The 17432-nt window shown below is 34.9% G+C and overlaps 1 protein-coding gene across 5 annotated transcripts; it reads left to right on the top strand.

Annotated features, from left to right (window-relative positions):
• Positions 1-441: 441 nt before the first annotated feature.
• On the top strand, positions 442-17251 carry Esyt2 (extended synaptotagmin-like protein 2). Of its 5 annotated transcripts, XM_076125857.1 has the most exons (25): positions 442-614; positions 737-779; positions 1056-1163; positions 2552-2749; positions 3795-3836; positions 4317-4457; positions 4781-4857; positions 5433-5499; positions 5569-5714; positions 6047-6167; positions 6461-6524; positions 6609-6715; positions 9390-9484; positions 12045-12093; positions 12408-12497; positions 12641-12727; positions 12805-12963; positions 13406-13558; positions 13784-13982; positions 14447-14545; positions 15225-15300; positions 15792-15884; positions 15960-16056; positions 16353-16493; positions 16676-17251. In XM_076125857.1, the coding sequence occupies exons 2-25, from the start codon at positions 777-779 to the stop codon at positions 16760-16762; spliced, it is 2499 nt and encodes an 832-aa protein (XP_075981972.1). In that variant the 5' UTR covers positions 442-614; positions 737-776; the 3' UTR covers positions 16763-17251. The 5 variants fall into 5 exon arrangements, with proteins under 5 accessions (XP_075981972.1, XP_075982008.1, XP_075981989.1 ...); XM_076125893.1 differs by lacking the exon at positions 737-779 and having other exon boundaries at positions 463-614; XM_076125874.1 differs by lacking the exon at positions 9390-9484 and adding an exon at positions 11426-11508 and having other exon boundaries at positions 481-779.
• The last annotated feature ends 181 nt before the right edge of the window (positions 17252-17432 follow it).

Below are 17432 nucleotides of genomic sequence, written 5' to 3'. Positions count from 1 at the left end.
GCATCACTATCCCTCTAAGGAAGAGGGTCGGTTTTGATTGCTTGGTGCAAGTTTGAATCTGGGTTGGTCCATGGTTATTTATAAGATTGCCACATCCAAAAATCGTAATCGGACCTATATTATAACAATCGCATATATTTTTATCGAATACTTCGGTACTCGAGGAAAATCTAAGTAAAACTGATTAATTTCTTTTACGTGACGGGACCTTGAAGCTACGCTATTAGACGAGAAAATGTGCAATTCACTTATGCATTAATTCAATAGAGGGTTGTTTCGCAATTTTTATTTCTTTTTCCAGATATTTTATTTAACCGTTAGAATTTTGAGTATAAACAGACAAAACTGATACAAAACTTTTTAAAATTTTATAATAAGTTTTAAAGTGAAAATCAAATAGTCAAAAAACGTATTTTAGTAGTGTGACAGCCCCTTTAATCAAATGTCAAATATGTCAATGTCAGAAACGAATCGCCAGGCGCCAACTGTCAATGCCACACCAAAACAATTTTATTTGAATGGGAAGTTGCGAAATTGCCGCATAGCATCATTTGCTGTGTATTTCATTTATTCTTCGTAATCACGCGGCCTTTGCCAGACTCTGTTAATGAAAAGTAATGTATTACAATTCATAATGTTATTTTAGACACAGTTTAGTTATTTTTGTAGACTACTATGTGTTAGACTTACAAGGATAAAATAACAATCGGTAATCGGTTTTATTTTGTATTGTTAGTTTTTGTTCGATTCCCAACCTCGTCACCAGTCTGTCCAGCATGGTACGTGTTCAGCTACTTTATTTTCCGCTTTTATTTTGAGATACAGTCAAAACGCTGTTACAACTATATCTATAAATAAATATGACTTAATCTCGTAAGTATTGTACTGTTTTATGATAATTAATGTAAGAAAAATCCACAACAACCCTGTTTGAATATTTTTTAATGTTTTTATTTTTGTGATTTTACAGCTGTTGCTTATACTTCGCTGTTTTGTTTTTAAAGAAATGCAACACTCTCTTACATGTTTTTGTAATATAATATGTTGGGTTCAAGGCAAGTGATGAGAAGAAAATGGTGTCGGCGAGTAAACCTGCCCTGCCTCCCAGCAGTGATGATGAAAATGGGAATGTACTCTCCATGATATACAGGTTCTTTAAAAAGGTAAGTAAACCTTTTTAGTGCACTTTAGTTATAAATAGTAAAAGGCATCATCATCACTTTGCAATTGAAATGAAGTGTTGGCTGCCAGTGTGACTGCATTAACTAAACAAAATAGGATGTATGATGACTCACTAGTGACCTTGAAGTGTGTAGATGTGCTTTGACTCACAAGTCAGTTATTTAGAGTATGGTTAGTTCCTTATTCATTAGTTTTAACTTTTAAATTATGTAAATTGATGACCACATAACAAAATTCCCACTATTATTGTTTTTGTGGCTACTTCTAGAGAAGTACTTTTAGTTACTCAAAAAAAAATCTGTAGCTACAAAATTTACCATTTATCAAACATAACAAACAAGAAAATATTAACTCAAGAGCATAAGAAAAGGCTTATCAGTTTAAAGTAGGTAGTTACTAGTTATCAATATCCTTATACCATTGTGTGTATAACTAGTATGTCACACTTTAACTGGACATGGAAACAGTTGGCTTGATATCAGAGGGTGATGTCATACGTGAATATATTCCCTTGGGCTGTAACTATTATTGTATCTATTATAATTAACTAGAGTTCAAAGCAAAAATATGTATGCATTGTCATAATTTTAGTTGTATTTTTTTAATGAAAATATTATTTTAAGTTTTTAATCAACAATAAATACATAATAATTATTTGTAAAATTACTTTGAAGACAATAACAGTAGTAAATTTACTGTTAACATTAATCAAGTGATATTCAAACTACTGACAGTGATATTCAAACTACTTTGAAGTTGTAAACAATAGTACTTGCACTCTTTGAAGAAATACAGTTAAAAATAAATATAACGAACTGTACTTATTTTTGCTTTTGGCTGTACAGAATACATTATACCTATCTGGAAGTAGGAAATATGCATTATCTTAGTAGGTGTAGCACATTTACCTTATTTAAAATAACATGCTTAGTTAGTCATATAAATTGAGTGTATTAATACATCATTATTTCTAATCATTTATATAAATACAGCTATCATAATGTATATTATAATTATGTCACTAATTAATATTCATTATTACACACTGATAATGCTAACTAGCATAGTGGAAATCCAAATAAGAACAGAGTTATCCTTGTGTATGGGTCATCTAAAAGTTATTGGAATTTACTAACCATTATAATCTTCCAATCATTATTACATATTAAGTTACACCTGAATTAAAAATTGTGTTTATTATTCTGATATACTATCTTAATTCCGTTTCTTTAATCAAGATAATGTTTCGTTTATCATCATACTTTTGAGTGCTTATACACCTGCTATGAGAAAACTATTTCCAGTCTATGGATTAAAATTAAAACATTATTAGTGAATATTTTACATGGTTCGTCAACCATTGCTGCAGGTGTCGGTCGTTGGCGCGGTGTACCTGGTGGGGTACATGCAATGGAGCGTGGCCTGGTTGATCGGCCCCGTTATACTATCGGTACTTCGCGACCAATGGCGCAGGGAGAGCGAGTATCGTCGCAACTTGGCCAAGGCTGCCGCAAAGTCGTCCGAAAAAGACTTTGTTTTGGCTAAGCTCGACGACCTGCCCGCGTGGGTAAGTGTATGGCGCAGAGTCGTAAATTAAGTATGCATAAATTATAAGAAAGGTAATGCCTTTGTACGTCGTAAAAAACAAATACTGTAGCAAAGGCGTTACTGTAGGAAAGGCGTTAGCCATTTCAGTAATAACAAGGGGCTATCGTAAATAAATAATGGCTGGTTGATTGAAGTAGTTGATCTTAATTCCCTAATGGATGTGTATTTATGGCGTTGCTAACGCCTAATATGTGATATCCCAAGCCTATTTATAAATATTTCTTACTATTTACGAAATGTAGTGAACACTATATTTTTTTACTTTTAACAAGAATATGTATCACTTCATAGCATTCGATTGTCTTAGATTCCGCAAATATCGATTAGGTACCGGCGGAACCGACAAGGCTTACGTAATCGTAGGTCATTGACACCGATTGACTTAACACGCGTTAAACACGACAGACATAATCGAAGAACGTCGGATACGTAACGAAATAAATCCGAACGAAGGATTCGGGAGTAACATGATTTTACTTTAATATTTCTCGAAGATTTATATTCTCGTATTTTAGAATTGAGCGTAGCTGAGAATAATACCTAGTATCTTACGTAATTTGAGATTATTCTTACACTCTATCTGAAGCAAGACGAAGTTGCCGGTACCAAAACGATAACTAAAAACATATAAAATGTAACAGTCATAAGACAGTTATGTACAGACTGCATACTCAGTTCAAACAAAGTTAATCATATTTGCGGAAAGCTAATAAAGATGACACATTTGATATTTGCATATCACCTACTAGATACTCATTGCGTCTATTCAATTGAAAACTTAATGTATAATAGAATACGGGAATTAACGCGAACACGCATTTTACCTTAAAATGCCTAACGTTTCGGCGCAGGTTGCACACGCCGTGGTTGCGTTAATTCCCGTATTCTATTATATATATATAATATAATAATCATGCAACGCGAGAGTTTAAAAGTTATGAATACCAAACTTTACAATAGTTAGAGTTAATTAACGTTATGAGCTCATTATAACGTGTTTACAGGTATTCTTCCCTGACGTGGAGCGAGCGGAATGGTTAAACAGGGTAAGTAATGTATCTAGTAATTTGTTCAATGTTTTAGCCTCCTACACATGACGCGATATATCACTTGTTCCCACCTACATTATTTAAAGTGTGCCGCTCGCTTATTGATCCACTCACCAGAACAACGATGCATAAATCATGTTAATTTTTTGCCTAGGTCAATTCTATAAAGAGTTTGTACACTATCAAAAGTAATCTAATTGAACTCGTGATGATAATTTGCATTCTGCGGTCAAATTCTTGCCATATTTCGGCTTCATAATTCAGGATTAATGCGATAACCCTCAACTAGATAAGACTGTTTGTACCTTAACGCTAATTAACCAGCGCTGATAAAAGTGATCGGCCACACCCTCGGTAATTGAGATACAATGAAAACTACGCTATTTTCACATTTGATATAGTCTGAAACGAACAAAGAAAGCTATAAATATTAAACACAAGGACCTTTTATCTTCTAAATTGCTTTCAAAATAACAGATCCTCCTGCAAGTATGGCCGAACGTGAATCAATTCGCTCGAAACATCTTGAAAGAGTCCATCGAACCAGCCGTGGCGGAGAGTTTGGCTAATTACAAACTGAATGGGTTCAAGTTCGAGCGCGTGATACTCGGCACTATCGTAAGTACATAAATACACTTATAACTAAATGCAAGACATAACTCATTGCCTTTCGAATCGTAGTATTGTATAATTTTTCAACAACTTGTCGTCGTGAACCGAGAAGTAAATAATAAATGTTTGGATTCCATGATAATGTATTCTATTATTTATTCATGAATCGCAAAAAATATGCACTTAAAAGTAGATGTACCGTAAAAGTATAATACAATGAACATATTTCTCCTTTTTTTTTCCTTGAGTCTTGCATAATCTTTTTATAGATGCTATAAAGTTGTTTTTATAGTTGTAATAACGAGAGTGTTAATGTTTAATGTTTGCAGGCGCCGCGCGTCGGTGGCGTCAAAGTCTACGATAAGAATCTGTCCAGAGATGAAATCATTATGGATGTCGATTTGTTGTAAGCCTACTTATCTATACTAATATTATAAAGCTGAAGAGTTTGTTTGTTTGTTGGTCTGAACGCGCTAATCTCAAAAGCTGCTGGCTCAAATTGAAATGATCCTTTTTGTGCTGAATAGACCATTTATCGAGGAAGGCTTTAGGCTATATATCATTACGCTACGGCCATAAGAAGCGGAGTAGCAACGAAAAACCTATACTAATCTATACTAATATTATAAAGCTGAAGAGTTTGTTTGTTTGTTTGTTTGAACGCGCTAATCTCAGAAACTACTGATCCGATTTGAAAAATTCTTTCAGTGTTAGATAGCCCATTTATCGAGGAAGGCTTTAGGCTATATAACATCAAGCTACGGCTATAAGAAGCGGAGTAGCAACGAAAAATGTTATAAAAACGGGGAAAATTATTACCTATTGTCTCTTATGTGACGCAAGTGAAGTTGCGCGGGTCAGCTAGTGAACGACAGCTGAAATATATACCGCCTAAAAGTAACTTTATTATTACGTGCGTGCATGCGTACGTAAATGCGTGCATGTACGTATATTTATACTAAATACATTTAATGATTTCAGCTATGCCGGAGACTGCGATATATCGTTCGTATTGCAACGTATTCGTGGTGGCATTAAAGACCTACAGGTTAGAATAGAATCAATGTTTTAATTAAGTGATAGTTAGTCTTGATGTTAATAATCTATTGTGTTTCAGATTCACGGTATGGTGCGCGTCGTAATGAAACCATTAATTAACAAGATGCCTTTAGTCGGTGGCCTTCAAATATTCTTTTTGAACAATCCATCCATAGATTTTAACTTGGTTGGCGCAGCTGATGTTTTAGACATGCCTGGATTTAGGTAAGATAGGAATAAGGATGAGATAAAGTTAAGATTGTAAAATATCTTATTGCCATTTCCTTTTAAATACACACTACTAATAAGATCTTGTATCTAAGATTACGAACAAACAATTGACAATCACAAAGTAAATACGTACTTGCAAACAGCCTCTAAAAAATGTAATGGATGAAACCGATATTGATTATTCTTTTATTATTTAAAACTACTGCATCCGACCCAGGCGATGATAGTAATATGGTCCAAGCAGAGAAAGGCATTATAATTATGTCACACTTAAAGCTCGTTACAATAAGACTGGTGCGCTTGACCTGACCTACTGTCCTTTCCAGTGACATTCTACGTCGTTGTATCGTGGAGCAAGTAGCCAAAATGATGGTATTGCCCAATAAACTTCCCATTAAGTTGAGCGATGAAATACCCACTGTTGACCTCAGGATGCCAGAGCCCGAGGTAAATATATACCTTTTGTACCCTTTTTTAGATGTTATTACTTTTCAGATATTTCTAATTTTGTTACTAGGAGATCTCAGTAGTAGCCCCTTTATTTAGTAACGTCATTTATGACAACGGTCTGACCTTCTTTTAACTATGTAAGCTACTGATTAAGAACCTAGCTATAGGATTGTTATAATAATATGTAACTTAGTATGCAATACGGGATTTTATTTGTAATTTTGTACAATCTTTTAATAAATTTGTTTTGGTAACGATTCGTGAGGTGTTAAAGTATCCTTTTGTTTCAGGGTGTACTACGTATCCATCTCGTTCAAGCGCAAAATCTTATGAAGAAAGATGTATCTATGCTTGGTGGGAAAACTTCCATTTATTTTTTAAATACTACATTCCAATAAAAAAAAATACATTTGTTCTGTAACGTGATTTGCTTTACAGGTAAGGGTAAGTCTGATCCGTACGCGATCATAACGGTGGGCGCCCAGCAATGGAAGACTAAACACATCGATAACAACGTTAACCCTCGGTGGGACTTCTGGTGCGAGGTAAGAAATTATTACTATACTTGTTTATTTTATGTTATTTTCTAGCACATGGGTATTTTTATATTCTTAGTGTTAGTTTTAACTATTAAAACGATATAATAGTATTAGTTTCGTGGACACACCAAGGAATTTGTGTACTATACAACCATGAATAAGAGCTAAGTTAATTTACTATAGTCTGACAAATTCATAGAGAGCCTTATGGTGCACGATTTATCTGGACTATAACTGTATGTTTCTTCTAAATTTAATAGCTATATCAAACAGGCCACCGTCAGCTGCATAAGCCTGCGGGTCTCTAATATTATAGATCCTGAATTTTGTATGCCTTTGCTGTGCATGCAAGACTCTCTACTTAGTTTTGAACTATAAAAAAAGTTGGTGTTTAGTCCGTATAGCTCTTATATATTGTGTAGTTCACAAAGTTCTTAAGATTTTTTTCTTAATATTGGTACTTAACTTCTAAGATGTGCTTGCTTATTTTTGATTAATCGGGGAATACGTTTGGTAAGTAAGTAGTTAGTATTTCCTGCTCATTTCTGATTCTACTGCGGGTACCCGCATGTACCGTGAATGTTGTGTTAACTTCTCTTTAAGGCGAGAATGCAAGTTAACTTAATGTCATCGTTCAATTTTAAAAAGGCAACACAATGTTTATGCACTTTCTGAAAAGTTTAAAGCACAAAACAAAAATCACTGAGTAACTGAGTATATCTGTCTGTTGATAAAAATCTAGTTCGATATTGCTCGATTTACACAGTTTCTAAATATAATAATCAACTGTTTATAATATTACAATAAAATGATATATCTTTATTCTTGTAGTAGAGAAATAAAGCAGATTAAGGCGGTGTACATTTATTGATTACGATAAGCAATCTCTTTTTTTATCTTGTTCTTTCCTAAGTTAATAGGAAACAATAATGGTAACACCTAATGAGGGGCAAGGTGTTACCAACTATAATTAAATGAAATTATGTTATATTTCATAATATAATTTTATTATAGGGTCACTAGTAACCTATTTTAAATGAACAATATTATTTTAACATTGTGTTGTTCTTTTATAACCATTGTCAGGAATGAGCATGAGCAAGAATTTCATCACTTTATTCCGAAGTATGTTGACTTTTACCTGTTATTGTTGCAATGTTCCAATTATTATAATAATGTGAAATGTTTTACAAAATGTTTACATACTTCGTGTGAACAAAACTTTTTTACTAAGTTACAGATTTTTGTGATATTGTCGAATAATACACACATTGTATTATTCGGCACCTTTTGAAATTAGGGCTTAGGTTGTAAATATTTTCCAGGCAATATTGATTCAGTAACTTGATCTACTTACATATGATATTCCTTATTTATATGGATAATACTTCGAAAATTTCATATGACTGAAAATTTTCAATGTTCAGTCATTAACTTCGGAAGTGTAAAAAACGTTCGCTTTTGTAATGAATCAGTAATCTGATTATAATCTGTATAAGCACCAATCTGTGATCCCTTTTAAGTGGAGTCTTTTAGACACGTGGAAATCGAGCTAAAGAAATAATATGTACTATTCAAGTTTACATGATGATCCCGTTAGTACGATAATCCGCCTACTTTTATTGAAACTAATTGGTGATTCTGAATTAACATGCTAATGGGTTATAACTGTAAAATTTTGTAATTTAACTATAAACATACCAAATGTTGTCGGTGCTTACAAACTTTACAAAGTAAGTAGTCATGAATAAGATTTTGTTTTCCTCACTTATGTTTGCTTCGGACTATGCGCGTGTGGCATAAAGGCGCGTATAATGCAATCTCTGGGGCAAGCGTTGGAGGTCGAAGTGTTTGACAAGGACGAAGGCAATGATGACGACAAATTGGGCAAGTAAGTACGTGCACGGGTGACGGTGGCGGGACAAGGCGCTGGCAGCAAACGGACTACGCTTTGCTACGTGCTACGCTGACGGTTGCACTCGCTTCACGCATCGTAACTGTCCCGGCTTTCATAGATAAGCATAGCAGTCTGATGGTTGACAGTGTAGTTAAAAACGCTAGAAAATCCACTGTTAGCTTGATGACTTAGATTTAGACATTAACACGTCGCTCCATCGGTGTTGATACAAGGCGAATTAAATATTTTTATATACGTTAAACATCGTTGTTGAAGACTTGTTACGACACCAAGATCCGAAAGGAAAGGCTCGATGCAAAATAAAGCTATGAAACCATACAAAAATTGTGGCCATTTGTTTATATTTGTAATGACATTTGACTGTATTAGCTAGAGCCTCTCGTTTCTAATACACACTTATTTATATTGCATGTGTAGCGTTAGTGCATGTGCAAGCTATTATAGTATATTATAGTATGTAGACTCCAGGTGAAGGTGAGTTTTTATATGTTATGTAATTTAGATGAATTTATTATTATATTTTCTCTATCTAGCTCCTTCCAACTTCTTCTTAATAGTTACAAGAATATGGAGATTGCTAATGTGTCTTTCATATATGCAATTTCTGTTATTGTTGTTTAAACGATTGGATATACTTGCCAGATAGTCAGGGTATTAGCAGGTGATTGGCCCACTCTTTGTAATCGAAATTCCAAATTATAATTAAGGTACATATATTTGGCGCTGAACTAACATGTCGATGTATTGTGATTTTGTCCCAAGGCGTTAATAAGTTCAAGGAAGAGTCAAGTGCTGCAGTGCGAGCTGTGGGACTGGGACCCGGGAATGGGCATACAGAACGATGATTATCTTGGCAGGTCCGTCTCCGCCGCTCTCGTGCATTGTCACATTAGCGACATTTCATTGCCGTGTTATATGTTTTATTTTTATTTAACATGACTCTTATTATCACCGTTTGTAACTCGTTATATAACTGTATAGTCCGGTCAAATTAGACCAAAAAATCAGTAAACCCACGACAAATTCAGGGGAAGCTGAAAATTCTTAAAATTGTTTAAATTATAATTATAAACATTGTCTTAAAAGTCCCAACCGATCCCATGTAAGGAAAAAATTTTAGCGGGGTAATAAGGTCCAAAAAATGAGATTTTCGCGATTTTCTTGAAAACGGTATGTTTTATCGCAAAATTACCCCAGACATAATTTGTAGATCAGGGAATTTCCTATAAAAAAGGTATCAATAATTTTTTCCCTAAAAGCCACCGCTTCTGAGATATAACGATGCAAAAAATTGCGAGCGTCATAATACACTCATACACTACTTCAACTTGCTTTAGCAATTATAATATTAAAAGAAGTTGAAATCGATGACATCATGGATGCTGATTTAATAATTAATATCGAAAATAGAGTAGATAAAATTTTTTCATACAATGATATTGAAAATGATGAAATATCTGGAGCTTTACTTAATAAACTGAATCAAAAACTTAAGGATTATGAGGAACGAGGACCAACAGCGAAACTTTGGATTCAATATTTTTATATGGTTTCAATTCTTAAAGAGTTTTTAAGAGCTGAACGTATGGGGGATTGGAAAGCTCATTTAAACTGCGTCAAAGAAATGCTTCCTTACTTTCACGCGTCTGGACATTTTCCGTATGCTAAGTCTGCACACCTATACTTGCAGGATATGCTACAATTAGAGAATTTCATAGATCCTGAAGTCTATAAAAAATTTTCAGAAGGATTCTTCACTGTGAGACGTTCAGACAAATTAAGCTGTGGCACTTCAACGGACATGGTAATTGAGCAGTCTATGATGAAAGCTATGAAGACAGATGGAGGTATTGCTCGAGGAAGAAGCACAAAACAGAGTGTCATAAGTAAATGGGTTTATAGTATGCATGCAATAAATACAGTTTGTGAAAAATTAGAAGATCTGGCTAATGTTAGGATGGATACGACCGAGCAGCATGTTGATGCAAGTGATTCACTAGTAAAAAAAGATGCTAAAGACTTACGAAAACTTTTGGAATGGTTCTCAATACATAATCCTTTTCCAAAGGTTTTGCATCGTTATATCTCAGAAGCGGTGGCTTTTAGGGAAAAAATTATTGATACCTTTTTTATAGGAAATTCCCTGATTTACAAATTATGTCTGGGGTAATTTTGCGATAAAACTTACCGTTTTCAAGAAAATCGCTAAAATCTCATTTTTTGGACCTTATTACCCCGCTAAAATTTTTTCCTTACATGGGATCGGTTGGGACTTTTAAGACAATGTTTATAATTATAATTTAAACAATTTTAAGAATTTTCAGCTTCCCCTGAATTTGTCGTGGGTCAAATGTCTAAATTGACCGGAGTAGTATGTGTATCTTGCATCGGTGATGCTAAGATTCACTCCTGGTTTTAACTGTTTGAATTCTTGGTGTGCTGTTTGATGTCTACAGCTAGTGTGTGTAAGATGTATTTTGGCCATTTACTCTCCAGGCGTAATACGAATACCAAACACATTGGGGGTATAGAACAAAACATTTTATGACGTGGCAAGTTTATTTATCGCTATATTTAATTAACTATTTCTATGTATTATACAACTAAAATATTTACAAAATATCTAACATTGACACTCGTATTTTTATATTTTTTCTATCTAATACATTCCCTTTCTAAAACCCTTAAAACAATAACTTTACTGAACAAATAAACTGTAAATATCCGCAAACTAATAGCGTTTAAAGTCGAGTTGGTGTAATATGTGTATGTGTGTATAACATGGTGGGTTGTGACAGTCTGTGCTACGAAGCAGCGCGTCGGTAGTGCTCATCAAGCTTTTCGACTGGGACCGCACGGGCAGAGATGAGAAACTGGGCAGGTCGGTCGCTGCCTCTCGTAACAACGTATACTAGACCATGTACATATCACACTGTAAACTAACATACTTGCCACAGACCGACCACCGACCACAAAGACTGCACACAGATGCAAAGATAACCGCTGCTTTCATACTGTAAGCTGTAACTCCACACTATGGCACTTCATAATTAATAATGAAATAAACGGGCACACTTAATTGGGTTTCATACTAATCCCCGAAAATAACATTCAGCTTTTGTTGCCACAGCTAGAACCAAACATTAATACACTAGAATAGATTTAACGTTTAATCAAACGCCACTCAATCAGACGTCGGAGGAGTATTCCTAAGGGCTGGAATATACTATTTTCAAGTACTTACATTCTACACATATCTATGCTTTGTGTTCATTGAATGTTGTGTGTTGCACCTTTATATCTATACTTCTTAAAGAATGAATAATGTTTCTAAATTCTCAATGCTAACAATTCAATTTGAAATATAAAATATTATTGTTTTATGGTACTGGGTATCTAAATGTATTTTTATTTCAGGTGTTCATTAGATATCTCGCAAGTGGTGCGATTCGGTCGACTAGATACGGTAAGATTTTCTTCATCTTTTACCTATTTTATTTTGGCAGATAGTTTATTAGAATTATCGTTAATGTTTGTAACTAGTTTCTAGCTATTGGAGCCCAGTACCTTACCTATGGCTAAATATAAATTGGCCAAAAACGCTGGGCCTTTGACCAGAAAGGTTTCCGCGTAGCTCTTGGCGTACTTGTTATCTATTGTAATTAAATAGTGAGTTTTGATCATTGGGATTGCACTTACGCCACCGCATATTGTGGTACCTCGTACCTGTTTTGCTAAATAACTGTTAAATACTAATTTATTTTGAATTCAACATTACAGTGGCAAACTCTTCAACAAGCCAAGCATGGGAAAGTGGAGCTGCGTTTGTCGTGGCATCGTCTTACTACTGATGTGACGGAGCTTAGTCGTGTAAGTGATATGTACCTTTTTAATATTTTCAATTATTTTAGTGCTTGTTTTACTACTTCTTCAAAATGCTCTAAAATCAGTACATTTAAAGCTAGGCCGCGGTAAGTTTGTGATTTTTTTGCTTACTATGTGTTTTATTTCAGGCTCTGACCGAGACACTATTGATCAAGACAGGAGACCTCAGTTCTGCAGTTTTGTCAGTCTACATCGATTCTTGTAAGAAGCTGCCTGTAAGTACATATCAAATTCTACGTTTTACATTTTGTATAATACTTTTACTATAACTATTTTTATATTTTGGTGATAGAACGCGCGCGCCCAGTCGAAGCCCGACCCGTATTTGACGGTGACTGTCGGCAAGAAGACAGAGAACACCGCCGTACAAATGAGAACTGATGACCCGGTCTATGAGATAGGGCACTCTTTCCTTGTACAAAATCCTGAGATTGACAACTTGGAAATTAAGGTAAGGGACCGAAACAAAAATACAAAATTGCATACCAGTAACATTTAACATTTAAAATGTACTGCCGAAATAGTTTCTAAGAAGCCCGCCAGAGGCGCTGATCAGATTTTCATACAAAATAACTCGTTAGCTAACCGGTTATAGACAGTTGATAGTGGTAGAGAATCGAGCTCCTTTTTGTTTTTTTTGTCTCATACTGTTGTTCTTAATATTGTATCATCAGACGGCTACTCTTCTATCTGGGTAAAACTGGTGTTGCCAGGTAATCAAATGGTTGCCTTGACATTGTTAAATTCTTCAAAATGATGTTTTTATTATCAACCAAACAAACTCAATATAAAGATATATTTCTGAACCAAAGCTCAAATTAGAGCTCCGGGCCGGTATTGAAAGCAGTAAATGTGCTTCATGAAAAAAATAGTAAACTTATTTTTCGTTTTAGGTATTGGACTCTAAAACTGGAAGCCAGCTCGGTATGCTAACATATGGAATCTCAGCGCTGTTGAAACAAAAAGACCTGACCATGATCACACAGCCCCTGATGCTGCAGAAGTCTGGCCCCGAATCTAAAATTATTATGTCGCTGCAACTGAGAGTGAGTATTTAACGCAAATGATTACATGATACTTAGAAACTTCTAAATCTTCTATCAGTTATCAGGAGGATTCTTGTAATTTTTTTCTCATGCATTTGCTGTCAGTTTATTTATCCAGTCCAGATACACTATCAAACAATTTTACGCTGTGAAATTGACCCTTAAGAGTTCTGAAAACATACATTTCATCATTACTTTTTATAACACAGTATATTGTTTGTTTAGATTTTAAAAGAGGCTATCAGGGAGGAAGATCTAGTGGAAGATGAGATCCCGGTGGTGATACCGCCGTCGACTCCGTCCCCGCCGATAACCCCGGCGCAGCCGTCGCCGGCGCCCGCCCCCGCCCCCGCGCCCGCGCACGTGCCCGCCAGCCTCGAGTCCGTTGACGGCTACACACCAGAACCTGTTGCAGCTCAACCGGGTATGTTGTATACTCCATTTAATAGTTATTTTCGTAATCGATGGTCTTGTATGACAAGATGGGTAAATGTGAATGAAGATAGAGAAGTCTGTAGGAGTCGTAGCAAGTGAGGTTAAATGAGTGGAGGAAAAATGCATGATTTTATTTGATGTATGTTGACAACGTTTCAATTGAGGCGCCTATAGCCAGTTGAGGTGTCCGCATATTGGTATTTGAACGGTCCCGGTTGTTGTCAACTACCTGATACCTGATAACAGTCGTTAAGCCACGTCAAAGGCCTTCGGGCGCCTTGAACAACTTTGACACTAGGTTGAAACTTAGGTCATTATATATAATCAACTTAATATTATATTATGCAAATTTTATCATTACTTTAAACCCTAGTGAGCGAATTTCAGGTTACGCCGACTAGTGGCAGATTGCCCTAATGAAAACACAAGTTAACATTTATTTTGTTTTGACAGCTCAACCCAGTGAGCCTGAGTTGAAAAACATTGACGATGGCGTACCAGACAACAGTTCACAAAAGTCTGTGCCTGTAGAGCACATCGAAAAAGAAGTTGGTAAGTCTAAGTTTTATAAAATACCGATGATCCCGTTCCCGTGGGTATTTCGATCCCATTGATCCCACACAAACCTTATTTCGACAATGGAGAATGTTAACAAATTTGGATTACTAGCTCTCCATATTCTCTGTTAAAAATAAAAAATACTTGTGAAAGAATTACTTTGGTACGTCAATTAGTTTCCGAGTCATTGTACATTACGCTAAGTCTGGCTCACATAGTCTCTTTTAATAATATTTACTATTATTACACTTTAAATGTAATAAGCAGACGAAAACACAACAAAATACTGCATAAGCTATTACATCTACGGCTGGAGACTTGATATTAAGCGGGACGCGGCTCGCGCGGCATGGTGTACTATGACGTCACGCTGTTAGCGGGACTGGATATTTTTTGAAACTTTGAATGCTTGTAAAATCAAAACTACTTGGTATTTTTCACTGAAACAAAAACTAGTTTGCATGGACATGTACAGGCTTTACTGAGTCAAAATTTCATACCTAGTAACATTCTCCATTACAAACATATAAAAAAAAAGTTACCCAATTTAGTTGAGTTGTTCAAAAGTTATACGCGTAGGTACATATATTTTGGTAATTCATTTTTATTCATATAAATTATTAAGTTTAAAATTAACGTATCCATAATTAATATATGTTTTATCTTATTTCAGATGTACCCCAGGAGTATTCGCCTCCAGCCGAGCGTTCATCTCCAAAACTCGTTCACAGGACCTCGTCTTTGACCACGTTAGTTAAAATTTATTTAAATCAGTATATATGTTACTGTAAAAGCCCGAACGGTGGTAAATCCTAAGATTTTCCGGTATAACCTAAGATTTACCAACTCGCAATAGTAAAAGTCCGAACAATTATTTTATTTCGAACTTTTACCTATATTCACTTGATGATGTCGAAATGTCGCTTCTAGGTGGTTAAAAAAAAATTGTCGCTTTGCCCAAAACTCCTTCTTTATAACTATGTCACAATATATAATTATACCGTGAAATAGTTATAAACATGTTATGAAGGAGGATTTTTTTATATATCGTAACATAGTTTTTAAACTCTGGCTTATTCGGACTTTTACCATTGACAGTTGGTAAATCTTAGGTTTTACCGGAAAATCTTAGGATTTACCACAGTTCGGGCTTTTACAGTAACATATTATTATACACCAATTTTATATTAGTTACTATTTAGAATTTGAACTCAATATTATCTTATTACTACTTTCACAGGTCTTCTGGAGAAGCTGGCTTAGGGCGTATTTTGCTATCACTACGCTACAGTATGCAGAATCAAACATTATTCGTAGTCGTGCATAAGATAATGTAAGTAAATTACTATATAATTACATTCTCAGCGTAATTACCCAGAATTACTTATTACGTGTTATTTTTCATCAGGCACATACCATTGAAGGACCCGGCCAACGTGCCCGATCCGTACGTGAAATTATATTTGCTGCCTGGACGTTCTAAGGATTCGAAACGCAAGACAGTGGTAAGTTGAATTTGTGTACACATAATAATGCGTTTAATGTATTTCCTTAGACAGTCGTCATAGACGACGTAGACGTCCATAATTTCTGCGCGTATCAATTCGGTCTCTGGGAAACACCTTCGTAGTATAACAAGACTTAGAGCTACGTACTAGTAACTTGTGCTTATCGTTATTCGACATACGTATACGTGCACGTGTATCACGGACGTATACACATTCGAGTAACTAATTTGACATGTGTAAAATATGACTTTCTCTTTGCTATACTCTTGACTTGTTATTATTATTGTTAATAGGTTGTGAAGGATAATTGTATGCCTGAATACGACGAGCAGTTCGAGTGGGTGATCCCATTAGCGGAGCTGCACTCGAGGCAGGTGGAGGTCACCGTCGCCACGCACAAGGGCTTCCTCGGAGGCAGCCCGGTTATCGGACAGGTAAATGACATTAATATTTAATGTGTACGACGTAGCTAAAACATCGTATACTGATTTATTTACACCTTTATTTCAAATTGATATGCTAACACTACATTGTTATTCCCTTTTTTATTGTTCCGTTTTACTTGAAACTCAAATGTATAATTATTTAATCTTATTTGAAATTTTGTGTGTTACAGGTTTTAGTTCACTTGAACCAGTACGACTTCCGTGAGGCTAAGACATTGTGGTTTGACCTGATGCCTGAGACCTCGCCTAGAGATTAAACCACGTCACAAGTCATAATATTAAGATACTACGTTAAATATGAAAGTACTTATGAATCTATTTATATTTTGCAATTTGCAAAAAGCCATATTGCTGATCTGACAGAATTTAGAAAACTATGTGTTAGACGATATCTGTTGTTCGAAGGCCTTTTGTAGTTGTGTTATTGTTGTATTTCACATACTGTCTCTTTACATATTGTCGTTGAATTTATTATAGTCGAATATCTTTGTCTATTTTTACACTTGTTTCTACTGTTATACTTATTATTGCTTTCAATGTATTATGAATGTACTTCGATAGAACGAATATTATATTTTAACTCTTGCTTTAGGTATAAATGTTGTGACCATTAAGCTTGTAACACGACGCATTTATTTCCAGACGAATATATTTTATGGTATTTATTTAACAAAGTCCATATTGTTTTTGTTACTTTTATATTGCATTTAAACATATTTTTCTTGGAATAAACAATTGAAAATGAACCAAAATCTTTTTTATTATTTATTCTTATTCTATCATAACAATCTAAATAAATCAGAAAATTATTTTGCCTATAGCATTGCTCGAGCAAAAGATGCTATTTATTATTTGCAGTAATTTCGCATTTTTCTTTTAATACTAAATCAGGTAAGATGAATGAAACCGGTTCAATTCGGCACAGTC

This window comes from Anticarsia gemmatalis, chromosome 2 (assembly GCF_050436995.1).
Source record: "Anticarsia gemmatalis isolate Benzon Research Colony breed Stoneville strain chromosome 2, ilAntGemm2 primary, whole genome shotgun sequence".
NCBI classification, from domain to species: Eukaryota; Metazoa; Arthropoda; class Insecta; order Lepidoptera; family Erebidae; genus Anticarsia; species Anticarsia gemmatalis.
The sequence above is the reverse complement of the archived record's forward strand: the minus strand, read 5'-3'. Positions and strand labels throughout refer to the sequence as shown.